The sequence below is a fragment of the Neofelis nebulosa genome, chromosome 1 (assembly GCF_028018385.1).
Source record: "Neofelis nebulosa isolate mNeoNeb1 chromosome 1, mNeoNeb1.pri, whole genome shotgun sequence".
Lineage (NCBI taxonomy): Eukaryota > Metazoa > Chordata > Mammalia > Carnivora > Felidae > Neofelis > Neofelis nebulosa.
In genome coordinates this window covers 236933631-236946427 of record NC_080782.1, presented here as the reverse complement: position 1 = coordinate 236946427, position 12797 = coordinate 236933631, and the positions used below count along the sequence as shown (strand labels likewise).

Genomic DNA, 12797 nt, shown 5'->3' with positions numbered 1-12797 from the left:
GCATAATAGCTAAGAGGACTCAAAATGCTTTGCAATTACCAGTCTTGCACACTGAAACCCATAAAATCTTAGATGTTTTAGGGAGGTGATGCTGGCAGCCTCATGAGAAGGGGTTTAAGGTGCCTAGGTCCAGAGCACAGAAAAGCTAGACAGAGCATGAGAAGGGGAATGGACAGGACAGGTGTATAAGTCAGCCAGGCCAGTGACGGGCGGAGAAAGGGGGACGACCTGGGACTCTGATTTCACAAGCGTGGGTGGAGACCCCAGCTGTCATCATTTCCAAAAGCTCCTGGGTGACTCTAACGTGCAGCCAGGGTTGAGAACCACTGTTCTAAAAAAAATATTTTTTTATGTTTACTTATTTTTGAAAGAGAGAAAGGGGGGGGGGTGCAGAGACAGAGAGAGGAAGAGACAGAATCCGAAGCAGCTCCAGGCTCTGAGCTGTCAGCACAGAGCCCGACACGGGGCTCGAACGCATGAACCGTGAGATCATGACTGGAGCCGAAGTCAGACACTTAACTGACTAAGCCACTCAGGCACCCCGAGAACCACTGTTCTAAGATTTCATGAGTGGGAGACAGAATTCTACTACTGTTGCCTGGGAGAGAGAGAGAGGGAAGGAGGTGTAAACAGAAGGAGATGGTAAGATTGTTCGCTTGGTGTTAAAATAAAGAAAAAAGTGCATTTGTCACTTAGAAATGTGGGACATTGGAAAAAACGCATTGGGGAGCAAACTGCAGAGAGCACGAGGTGGAGCAAAGGATCTGTTCACAGGAAAGAAAGAGACAGAAGAAACAAAGGCATGGCCTGGACCCTGTAGCTGCTTAACATGCAGTGCTGTTGGGAGAACTGAAAGTTGGTGGTAAACGGGGCTAGCACAGGGGCATGTAACAAATGCAACTGTCGGTTCATATAATATCATTCATTCCCCAAACGGCGGTAATTAACAGTCCACTTGAAAGGCGAGGACGATTCAAAGAGCTCAGGGAGGTACCCCGCCACGCCCATGCACAGTAGGAGCAGAAAGCCAGATCCAACACAAAGGAAACCATTTGAGACTCTGGGAGTTGTCAGACCGAGGGATGTGTGTGACCTTGTCCCATGGAGCGGGGCTAGAGCGGCAATCAAGAAAAGCAACAGGTGCACCCACTTCCCGGACGCCCTCGTACAGTCCTCATGACATTCTGAGACAGGCGTTATGATCATCATCCTCACTGTACAGATGACGCGACTGAGCTCAGGAGCGAGTACGATGTGAGGATCCCAGATCAGGGCTGGGCGGCAAGCCCCGGGCTTGTTTTCAAAACTGCGCTTCTCTGCAGAGACCTGTTCATCACCTTCTGATAAGGACCCGCTTAACGATTTGGAATGATGCAAGACGTGAACAAGCCACACCCGGTGGATCATCAGACAATCCATCCTGTCACTGTTACCCTCATCCAAGGACATCCTTAAGTGATCCTGGTAAAACCAAGACACCTCCATTCACTCAAGCCTCTGAAACAGCGCTTCTCAAATCTGAATGTGCACCACACCCCCTGGAGATTGCGCTGATTCAAGTAGGTCTGTGGTTCTGATTTCTCATGATGCTGCCCGTCCGCAAACCACACTCGGAGCAGCAAGGTCTCGGGGCACTGGTTCCCCAAATTTCCTGCACACCGGAATCCCTAGGGAGTTTCCAAAAATTGTGGCTTCGTTGGTCCGGGGTATGTTCCGGGCTCACAATTTGTAAGAGATTCCAAACGTGCCGACAACTTTTGGAACCAAGTAGAAAGCATGCAAGGAAATCTATCCATAAAAAAGACAAACTAATAATGTAATTTAAGTTACGCTTTATAGAGAGTGGTGGCGGGCGGAAAACGGGTCACGAATCAGCTGCGCTGGGGAAGCGGGCCCCTCAGAGCCCATCAGGGAAAAGCGCCTCTCGCCGGGGAAGAGGAAGCCGCCGCCGCAGGCACCGCGAGCAAGCTCCACCCAAAGTGGGTGGGCGCGGCCGGCGAGCGGCTCCCTGGAGCATGCGCAAACGCGGCGCCGGCGCGGGGCGGGGCCTGTTGTGCGCGCGCGCGCGGGCCGGCGCTCCAGTTCCGCCCCTCCGGGGTCGTGCTCCCGGAAGTCCGGGGGGGGGGGGTCGCGCGTGGGAGCCTCCGGGAGTGGAAGGAGCGGGGTCCGGCGGCGGCCGCGCGCAGCCGTTCGTCGCCCGTGGCTCGGCACGTGGCTGAGCGCCCGCTGAGGCGTCCTGGAGCCGCAGGCCTCGGTCGCCGAGGCGGTGTCATCCCTGACCATCGCCGACGCCTTCACCGCGGCGGGCGAGAGCCCCGCCCCGCCGCCCTCCGCGCTCAGTAGGAGGTTCATCTGTTCCTTCCCCGACTGCAGCGCCAATTACAACAAGGCGTGGAAGCTAGACGCGCATCTGTGCAAGCACACGGGGGAGGTAACGGGGCCGCCGGCCCGGCCACGGAGGGGTGTGGCGTCCGGGCCCGGGGACTCGGGATGGGGTGGCCCGCCAGCTGGGCTCTGTCCCAGAGGCCCCGGGGCAGCGTGTGGCTGCACAAGCCTGTGCGAGACCTATGCAGTCTTGGCAGCCTGGATCACAGAGGCGAACCAGCTCTGCCTTAGGTTAGGGAGGAGCCGAGGAGAGGTAGACAAGTTCTGAGACCCAAAGACAGCCTTGCCATGGGCTCCAAGCACCCTGAGCCGCTGCTTCTCCTTTGATCTTGAGGCTTGGTCCGTCACCGTCTCCTGATAATCTGTAAATAGGTGCAGAGGAAGGATTCATTTACTCGCATGCTTTCTACGCCCTCGACCCCCAGCAGACACCTGCCTTAATCCCTGGCCTCCTGGAACTGGAACGAGGGGTAACGTCTTAGTACTGGAGGTTCTGCAAGCAGCATGCGTTCATTCCTTCACAATTCAGTACCTTTTTAGCTCTGACGAGGGTAGTCGACAAAACAAAAGGCTCCTGCTGTCACCGACCTTGTCCTTGAATGGGGACAAAGGAGTAAGTAGGAATGAGACGCAGTAAATTGAGGGCTCCTGGAGGATGGTCAGGAAAGGTCTCTTTTGACCTGAATGAGAAGGAAGGGATCCAACCGGGAAGACACAAGGGAAAACAGTCCCCGTGGAAAGAAACTGCAGAAGGAGCCTGTGATTGTGATCGAGGTGGGGGCCGTATAAGAGGAGGTCTGAGAAGCAGGTGTGGTGGGATCATTTGTAGGCCAGGGTGCAAATAGGGTTTGGAGTTTGGGTTTTCTTCTGAGGGCAGTAGGAAGCCTTTGGAAGATGGCAGTTGGGGAAAGGGAAGCTCACGGAGGCCAGGGAACCTGCCCAGTTTCCCAGTGTTCGGCAGAGCCTGGCCTGACGCTGCCTCAGCTAAAGCCCTTTACTTCTTAACCCAGGGACCTGCAGCCCCCGCCTTTGCTCCCAAACCTACCTAACTTCCGGGCCGTTCCTTCGTGTGACCTTATGGCTCCCTACCCTCTCTGCCATTGGAAGGTTGACCCTTTCCTCCAGCTCTTTTCTACGCGGACCGTTCGCGCTGCTCCTTTCTGTCCCGGACTTTACCCGTGCCACCCGCTGTCGTGGCAGTCTTGCCCAGTGACTGGCTCCCCTCGGAGCAGCCGTTGTGTTCTCCTTCCTGTCCTTTCTCTTGCCCATCCCGCCCCTCAGCTTCTGGGTTCTGAAACCAGTATGTCCAGGGAGAGAAGCACGTGGTCACTTTTGTGTCCCTCTCCGAGAAACCCTGGGGCAGCGTGAGCCTCTTGTCCCCTCTGTGGATTGCCCCCAGAGCCATGGCCCAGGGGAAGGACAGATTGTGTCCTCGGGGCATGGGAGCGGTAGCCCTGCACCCCCCCTCCCTCAGCTGCGCCTCTCTCAATGAATTGCACTTTCTTAAAAACAACGACAACAAAAAGAATGCCAAATATTGTGCAAAACTCTGTGGATCTTCCCCTGGTAACTCAGCTCTTCTGTCTTCCCGTCTGCTTGCTTTGTTACTAGCACTGACATTTGGGGCCTCGGTACCTCCCCCCCCCCCCCCCCCCCCCCCGGACTGCCATGGGGCTATGTTTTTCATAGGTAAATAAACCACACTGGTTATTTGGGGGATGTGTTTCGACTTTTCCTGTAGGTTCAGAATGGAGACCCCCTCCTCCCACCTCCTGGGTCCCAAGCGGTGGTCGCAGTGAGGCTGCGAGCGTTTTCCTATGGGTGTGTCAGGCCTTCTCTTAGCACAGACCCTGGGATTGTCCGGGATGAGGGGGAACCCGCACCTGCCTCTGCCGTAGGCTTTCAGTGGAGAAAAACATGCAGTGGTGGTAATCTGTGCACATCGGCCAACGCTAACAGCACACAAGTCATCCGTAAGGGGCTTGCTGTGGACGCTTGCTGTCGGGTTGGGAGCACGTGAGCGGTGCTGTTACCGTGAAGGCCACCCGCTTAGTTCGCGTGCGACTGACAGGGCAGGATCTGCTGCACCGACTTCGGGAGGCAGTCGTGGCATTTGTGTAACTCAGTGGAAACCATCCCTGGAGGCAGAGTCCCTGCCTGGCTAAAATGTCCCCTACACGTTTTAGGTCTTTAAATGGTACGAGAGATACTAACTGGGGCAGGAGTGACATGTTTTTTTCTTTCCTTCCTGCTAGAGACCGTTTGTTTGTGACCGTGAAGGGTGTGGCAAAGCCTTCGTCAGGGACTACCATCTGACCCGCCACGTCCTGATTCACACTGGGGAAAAGCCATTTGTGTAAGTAGAGAACAGTCTTACGGCCTTTAAAGAGCTTGCTTTTGGCATGCAGACCTGGTAAGAAAGTAGATTGTTAACTCGTGAGGCCAGGGATGTGCAGTGTCCTTCCTTTGCACTTCCTGGTACGAGAGGAGCCTGGGTTTTGAACGTGTGGAAGAGAGGAGGGGTGTGTGGGTCACTCGTGAGAACTTCAGGAATGAGTCTGTCTGAAGTTCTCTTAAGTTGCCATCCTCTCTCCTCCCTTTAACGTGTCTATTAAGTGGGACACCCTCCTCGAAAAACACTCCGTTCAGACTAGATGGGGTCATGGTTCCCTGGCAGATTCTTGGCCCTGCATTGAACAGGGTCTTTCTGAACCGATAAGCTGCTGGGAGAAGAGACAGAAGCATAAAGGAGTAGAGCTTTTAATAGTTGATCTTGTGTTTCTTCAGATCGAGCCGCTTCACCTCTCCCATGCCAGGCTTAATTGTATTTTCCTTGGAGTTGCTGATTATCTCTGAAAAGGGTGGAGGTGTTGCTTGTCTTTTAAATCGGCTTCTTTAAAGTAGTGGGTCTCAAATATAGGGAGCGTGAGAATCACCTGGAGAGCTCGTTAAGAAAAAACACAGAGTATTGGATCCCACCCCGGAATTTCTGATTCAGTAGACATGGGGTGGGGCCTGAGAATTTGCATTTCTAGCAAAGGCTCAGGTGATGTTGATGCCGTGGGTCTGGCACCCACACTTTGAGAAGCACTGGACAGAATGTTCCGTGAAAACACGGAGTTTTCATTGGAAAAAGAGTAACGACTTTATAGATCCCCAGAGCTACATCCAGGAGACCACGTCGAAAAATAGCTGTATGGCATGTCCTGCAGATGTTAGAATTTGGTATCACAAGTGTGTTCTATGAGACAGCTCCTTGAGCAGTGAGGTTTTCTAATGATCTGAGTTCACTTCTTCCAGTTTTAAGGGGATGACGAATGTGAAGTGTCTCACGTCTCACTGAGGTCCAAACAGTCTGAGGAAGGGGAGCTGTCAGTTGTTGGCACGGGATCGTCTTCACTGCCCTTGTCCATGTGGAGAGCCACCTCCGTCTGACCAGCGTGCTGGCCAGCGGGAACGGGACAAAGTCCTGAGGGGGCAGACGTGTTCAGTTCCGTCCCTGTTCAAGCACACGGCGTATCACCGAAACAGATGACCCTAACTGAAGCTTAACGTATTTCAAAATGTGGTTCGACCAGCCCAGCAAAGAGTAACGAAGCGTGGTCTGGAAAATGGGGCCGGGAGAGAGTCTTTGACCTAGAAGTTTCGCTTCAGGGAATTTATTCTACAGATACACTTGTGGCTGAATTAAATGCCGCTACGAGGTTCTGTGCACAGCATTGGAATCAACCCGTGTGCTCATCAGGAGGGACTGAAAAGTATATCAACACGCTAGAATCCTAGACAGCCGGAAAAACAAATGCAGGTACCGTCTGTGAAGCCGTGAGTGAGTGTCCAACGGCATATTCATCAAAAGACCACAGTTCAGAAGAGTGGAGAGAGGGCTGCCTTTTTGTGCATAAAAAGGAGGAGGGAGAAGAAGAACGCGGGAAGAATCTGCATTTGTATCTGCTTCTATCTGTATAAAGCCGAACAGGTCGCCTGTCCTGGCTGGGAGTAGTGGGGAGTCCCGGGTGGGGAGGAGGCAGGGGTGAGGGGTGGAAGGAAACCTGCAGCTGTGTCCCTTTTTATGCTTCATGGTTTCTGAATTAAGCTACTGTATGCTCCTTAAAAAACTGGATCTTCAAGAAGAACTGGGGCTGGACAGATTCCCAGGGTGAATTGGAAAGGGAGAGTTCCCTCTGGAACAGGGCAGCTCGGTGTTACTCCCTTCCGGCTCTCTCTCTGGCCTCTTAATTCCACGTGGCCCAAGTCTCTTGAAGTGCAGCCTGAGCTCTGCTTCCTTCGGCCTTCCTGTCCCTCGTTCTTGTTGGTGGCATCCCTGTCCACCCGATGGCCCTCAGCGAAGGCGAGGCAGCTTCCCTGGACGCCCCGTCCTCGCGGCTGTCCTCTGCAGCCGGCGGGTCATCAGGTTCTGTCCCTTCTCGTCGGACCCCTGCCCCTCCCCCCGCGGCTGCGGTCATATTTCAGGCTCTGACTCCGACCTGAATGGTGTCGTCTCTGCTCTAGACGGCTTCCCTTCTTAAAGCTGTGCAGGGTTTAAGTGTTGCTTTCATAACGAAGTCCAGGGTCTTAGTATATTGTGCAGATGACCTTTGCGATCTGGCCTTTTTGTGATCTTGCCCCATCTGCTTGACTCTCAGACGTAAAACCCGGTCCGTGCACCACCCTGCAACTTTGTCCGCGTCTTCTTTGCCCCTGTGCCTGCTCTTTGCTCCCGGTCGGGACATTTCTGGGCCCTGTCCTCTTGCCCCACACTGGTGTTGGCTTAGATGCCTGTGTCAGGATTGAAGTCAAGAGTGACAGAGAGCCCAGCACAACAGAGGCTTAAACAACACCGTCTCTGTCTTGTGTAACAGAAACGCCGACATGGACAGTTGGGGGTGTTCCACAGTCAGTAGGACCTGGGCTCCTTGGAACTTGTCACTGCCGTCCTCCTCTTGGGGCTGCGACGTCGCGGTCCCAGATGACCTTTGGAGTTCCAGCCATCATAGGCGTTCCAGCCGCCAGGATGGGCCAAGGCGCAAAAGAGGCGTGCCCCCTTTTAGACACTTTGTGGTCGTTGAGCCGGATGGGCCAGAAACAGCTGTGTGGCCACCCCTGATTGCAGGGGAGGCTGGAAAAAGTTCTATTTCTGTTGACCGTGTACCCCGCTAAAAGTCAGCCTTCCATCCCTGGGGTCAAAACCACCACCCGTTGGCGTCCGTCGTGTTCTCTGCCACAGCCTCCCGCACGCTTCCAGTGGGATCTCCCGCTGCCCCCGCTCACGGTCAGCCCCCCTGTAGACGGCACAGCGCCCGACAGCGTCACCCTGTGTTTACCGGTCCGTGATGGCTGAGATTAGGGCCGTCATAGAAGTCCTGCTTCGTCCCTCAGGCTGAGGACTCTCACAAGAAGAGCACACGTTTGAAACACAACTTCACAAAGAATTTGGATGATTCAAGGGCAAGATATAGAAACACTCATTAAGGGGAACTAGGATGGCTTGGTGATACGCCAGAGGGCATCATGGTTGGTGGTTTTGCTCTAAATACCCATTTCTACCTCTGAACGGAAGCTAAAAGTAGTGTTTTTGAGGGTTTTTTTTTTTCCTTTGGAAAATGCAATTTACTTTGACATTTCAAGCAAAATGAAGGTTTTCAGATTCTAAATTAAAAAACAATTTTGCTTAAACATGGAGTTAAGCCTGAGCAGGGTTTGGGCTTTTGGAAGTAATGCCTTGCACCTTCTGTGTGCCCGGCTCATAAAGGACGTGCGATGAACGTGCTTGGTTTCAGAAGCCTGGGTGAAGACGCGTCTCGTCCCCTGGTAATCCCGTCAGAGTGAGGCTGACGCTTCGGCTTTAAGGCTTTGGAGTTGGTTCAAGTCTGTTTTATACTGTACTTTGGACAGGAGTTTCTTTAAATTTTTTTAATGTTTATGTATTTTTGAGAGAGAGAGAGAGACCGAGCACAAGTGGGGGGCGGGGAGAGGGAGCCACAGAATCCAAGGGAGGCTCCAGGCCCCGAGCTGTTGGTGCAGAGCCCGACGTGGGGCCCGAACCCACGAACCGTGAGATCATGACCTGAGCCGAAGTCAGACGCTCAACCGACAGCCACCCAGGCCCCCTGGACAGTACTTCTATAAAGGAGGAGGATATATACATCTTAAAACTTCTCTTCCCTCGGTTTAATATTTTGTTGATTTATGCAATTTCTTACAGTTGTACAGCTAGTGGCTGTGATCAGAAATTCAACACAAGATCAAACTTGAAGAAACATTTTGAACGCAAACATGAAAATCAGCAAAAACAATATGTAGTAAGTATGAATGATTTCCTATGCTTAAACTCTCTGCATATTTTTAGGCTTATTGTCTAATGTTCCTAAAGGGCTCATCAACCAGATTTTGTCTGGCAGATACCTGAATTTAGCCCAACTACTAGCTCTCATAATAATGGCTTATTTTGAAAGCATCCTTTTTTTTTTTTGCTAATGAAGTTTATTATGGTAGACTGCCCCAAATGAAACCGTTTTGCTGTTTCCAATGTGTTAAATCTTTAAAGCTTCCTGGCATAGGATTCGACGGTAACTCGGGGGGAGCAGGCAGCAAGTGTAAAATCTTCACGGTGTGTTTCTCCTGAGGGAATTCTCTTGTGAACCACTCTTTGATTTTTTCCAAAGTCTAACGAACCTTTATCAAACAGTGCACTTTTGAAGGGTGTGAGAAGGCCTTTAAGAAACACCAGCAGCTGAGGACCCATCAGTGCCAGCACACCAGTGAGCCACTGTTCAAGTAGGTTCTCCACGGTGAGGTCTCTTGCATTTCAGGTGGCAGGAAGATTGACACGCAGGGGCGCCTGGGGGCTCAGTCCGACTCTTGGTTTCAGCTCAGATCATGATCTCACGGTTCAGGAGTCTGAGCCCTGGGACGGGCTCCGTGCTGAGAGTGCAGAGCCTGCTGGGGATTCTCTGTCTCTCTCTCTATCTCTGTCTCTCTGTCTCTCTGTCTCTCTCTCTGTCTCCCTCTCTCCGCCCCTCCTCAGCTCATGCACGCACTCTCGCTCTTTCTCAAAATAGATAAAAACCTTGGGCGCCTGGGTGGCGCAGTCGGTTAAGCGTCCGACTTCAGCCAGGTCACGATCTCGCGGTCCGTGAGTTCGAGCCCCGCCTCGGGCTCTGGGCTGATGGCTCGGAGCCTGGAGCCTGTTTCCCATTCTGTGTCTCCCTCTCTCTCTGCCCCTCCCCCGTTCATGCTCTGTCTCTCTCTGTCCCAAAAATAAATAAAAAACGTTGGAAAAAAAAAAAATAGATAAAAACTAAAAAAAAAAAAAAAAAAAAAAAAAAGATTGAAATGCAGAGGTGGGATACAAGTGTTCTGAAGCCACGTCTTAACATTTTTCTGTGCAGCGAATGCCCACGTCTATATCGGGGGCACGTCAAAAGTTTAATTTGGCTTTTATTTGCTAAAAGAAATAGCTAACGTGTTCCAGAATAATTTGTGAGATCAGTACAGTTGTGGTTAAGCTTGAAGGGAGCGCTGAGAAGTGGCTTTATTCAGTCGTATGAAAGGTCACGGTGCAGACACGAAGCGGTCCCTTCCGACAGAGCCACAGCGATCGGGCCTGTCGGCCTTGCATGCGAGGGGCCTTCAGGAGGGACAGGAACGGCGACGGGACACACGGGGGTGGACTCGGGGAGGGTGCGAAGGAGCACCCGGTGAGGTCTTGAGGAGCACGGGCTGGCGGTGCTCCTGGCCCACGCGGGGCCGGCGGGCGGCCACCGAGGGCTGTCGCACGGAGCTGGGACGTGCCGCTGCACCAGTCGCCAGACGGGTGCACCTGATGCTGCCTGCTCGCCACGCCGGCCCTCGGCCGCGGCGTTAAAACTCACAGAGACCATGCCCAGTGCCTTAGGGATTCACCCAAGCCGTGTTTTTGTAGCCAGGAAAACAGTGTATCTTTTCAGAAGCATAAAGATAAAAACTATTTGATCACATCCTAAAAAAAAAAAAAAAGGTGCTGGTACTTTTCTCTAAGTTTATTGTCTGCAGGCTGGCCAGTCACCTGAATTTCACCTGTGATTCGGTCTCAGTTTTAAATCTCCTTTTTACGATTGATTTGGTTGTGGGGAGAGACTCTGGGAGCGGAAAAGGACGAAGCTCACGTCGACCCTGAGGGGCTGCCCCCAGGAAATAGATTGGCTCACGCCTCCTGTGTCGTTCGCCCAGGTGTGCCCATGAGGGATGTGGGAAACACTTCGCCTCCCGCAGCAGGCTGAAGAGACACGGGAAGGTCCACGAGGGTGCGTACGGGGGCCCCTGTGGCACCAGCTTTGAGTAGACACTAACCGCGACGCGTGCCGGCGGGCCTAACGCTTTGAGCGGAAAGCGCCTTCTCTTCTGTTCCACGGCCACACTGAGAAACTCGACACTGTCCAGGCGGGGGCGGCACGCCGCAGCCCGAGGTGTTAGGCTCTCGACCGGAGGCCTGCCTGTCGCCTGTTCACGCACCGCTCTTGTCGCCGTTGGCAGCGAACGCTTTATGCCCGTGCGAGTGCCTGGCGGTGCGTTACACTTCTGAGTGCAGCGCTCCAGCCGAGGTTGGCTTTGCCACCACCATTTAAACGTCTTCACGACCTGTGTCATTCTTTTCCTTACTGGCACTCGCAGGGCTTGGGTAACAGTTTGAGGTTCCGGAGGAATCAGGTCGTAACTTCTTTCAGAAAGACTGGATTAAATTACCTGAATCTGTTCTGTTTCCACGAGGGACGTTTTTATATCTGTATTCCGGTTTTCTGAGTATGGAGTATGTTTTTGGGTTGTTTTTTTTTTAAAACGAGAGAGTAGTAGGTGAAGCCTGAGAGGTGGCCTCGCTCCTTTTAGTTTCACTCTGGTATCTCGTGGGTGAAACACGGGCTGGCTGTTACCCAGATTCTTCCAGCTGCGGTGCTTTGCACAATGTCCACTGTCATCCGCAGCGTTTCCTCTAGGGTCTTATTTTCTCCCTTAGTCGCAGCCCGAGTCTTTTCTGCAGTGCAGAACCTACCAGATGGTAAGACTTGAGGCGGCCAGGGATGGGCACACAACCACCGAGACTCAGTGTGGGTGGTCTGGCGAACGCAGAGGACCCCAGAGCTCTGAGGAAAACAAGAGGCAAGCACAGAGCAGGGAGGGAAGGGACCGTGAGCCAGCGGCCGGGGAGTGACAGCAGCCGGGAGCCCACGCACGGTCTACCCAGCTCACTGACCACAGCGGGAGAGGGCACGGCATCCTTCCGTGAAGTGTGCTGAGGTGAAACCCTACGTGCAGTGAACGCCTTGCTGTGGGGTCGTTGGGTTTTACTGTAAAACAAACCTTAGTTTTTATTCCCACCTCCAACGGCTGACGGAACAGAATGGTATTGGGAGGTAGGAGGGCAACTGTATAGGCTTGTAAGTTTCCTTTCCAATGACGAGCGGTGTTTACGCTGAGTATTCGCAGAAGGCGATGCGCCAATCTGCTTTTTCCTACACAGGCTACGTGTGCAAAAAAGAATGTTCCTTCGTGGCAAAAACATGGACAGAGCTTCTAAAACACAGGAGGGAAGCCCATAAAGGTGAGGCGGATGTGCGTGGCGCAGTGACACTTGCCCCTACGGTTTTGGAGAGTGAAGTGCTAGGCGTGTGCCTTAAGACAAAGGCGTTCCCGTGACGGTGAAGCTGGTACCTCGGCCCGGCAGACGTGCGGGAGCCGGGGTCCCGGGTCGGGGAGGACCGCCGTGCAGTTGGCGGCCGGAAAGGCTCCGGCAGGGGGGGCGATCTGGGAGGCGGTGCCTTCTGTACTGGAGGCCGAGGAAGGACACGGCTCTACTTGATCTTGTCCCCTGCCCACGGCCACCAGGCTGGGAACCCCTGCTCCCTGGTAAGGGAACAGAGTGACTCCGCGTAATACAGCACGTGGGAGCATCGAGACCGGCTTCCAAGCAACAGACACTGCAGCCGGTGTTCGGATTTATGATCATCGTGACCTTTTTGGCCCCAAATACCTGCCTTACAAGCTCAGCGTTAATTTTCCCGCGTGGCGATACCCGGGGAAATGGGTTAAGTGTGTGTCTGCTCCACCAGAGGCCGTAAGATGTGAAGTCTGCCAGAAAACCTTTAAACGCAAGGATTACCTGAAGCAACATATGAAGACTCACGCCCCGGAGAGGGAGGTGTGCCGGTGTCCCAGGGAAGGCTGTGGTAGGACCTACACAACCGTCTTTAATCTCCAGAGCCACATTCTCTCTTTTCACGAGGAAAGGCGCCCATTCACCTGTGAGCACGCCGGCTGCGGCAAAACGTTCGCAATGAAAGTAAGTACTCGCCCTCACAAACGCGGTCCTCTAGACGGGCGGCCTCCCGGCAGGGTTCCTGGGAGCCCTGGGTCCCAAGACGGTGTCCCGGGGCCTGCCG

The 12797-nt window shown here is 53.5% G+C and overlaps 1 protein-coding gene across 1 annotated transcript in view; it reads left to right on the top strand.

The window, feature by feature from the left end:
- The first annotated feature begins 1198 nt into the window (after positions 1–1198).
- GTF3A (general transcription factor IIIA) overlaps positions 1199–12797 on the top strand; it is a 13134-nt gene continuing 1535 nt past the window's right edge. Inside the window, exons 1-8 of the mRNA XM_058699271.1 lie at positions 1199–1247; positions 2232–2431; positions 4641–4741; positions 8588–8684; positions 9071–9159; positions 10594–10667; positions 11879–11959; positions 12468–12697. Of these exons, the coding sequence (XP_058555254.1) occupies positions 1199–1247; positions 2232–2431; positions 4641–4741; positions 8588–8684; positions 9071–9159; positions 10594–10667; positions 11879–11959; positions 12468–12697 (921 nt within the window). The remainder of the gene's footprint in view (positions 1248–2231; positions 2432–4640; positions 4742–8587; positions 8685–9070; positions 9160–10593; positions 10668–11878; positions 11960–12467; positions 12698–12797) is intronic.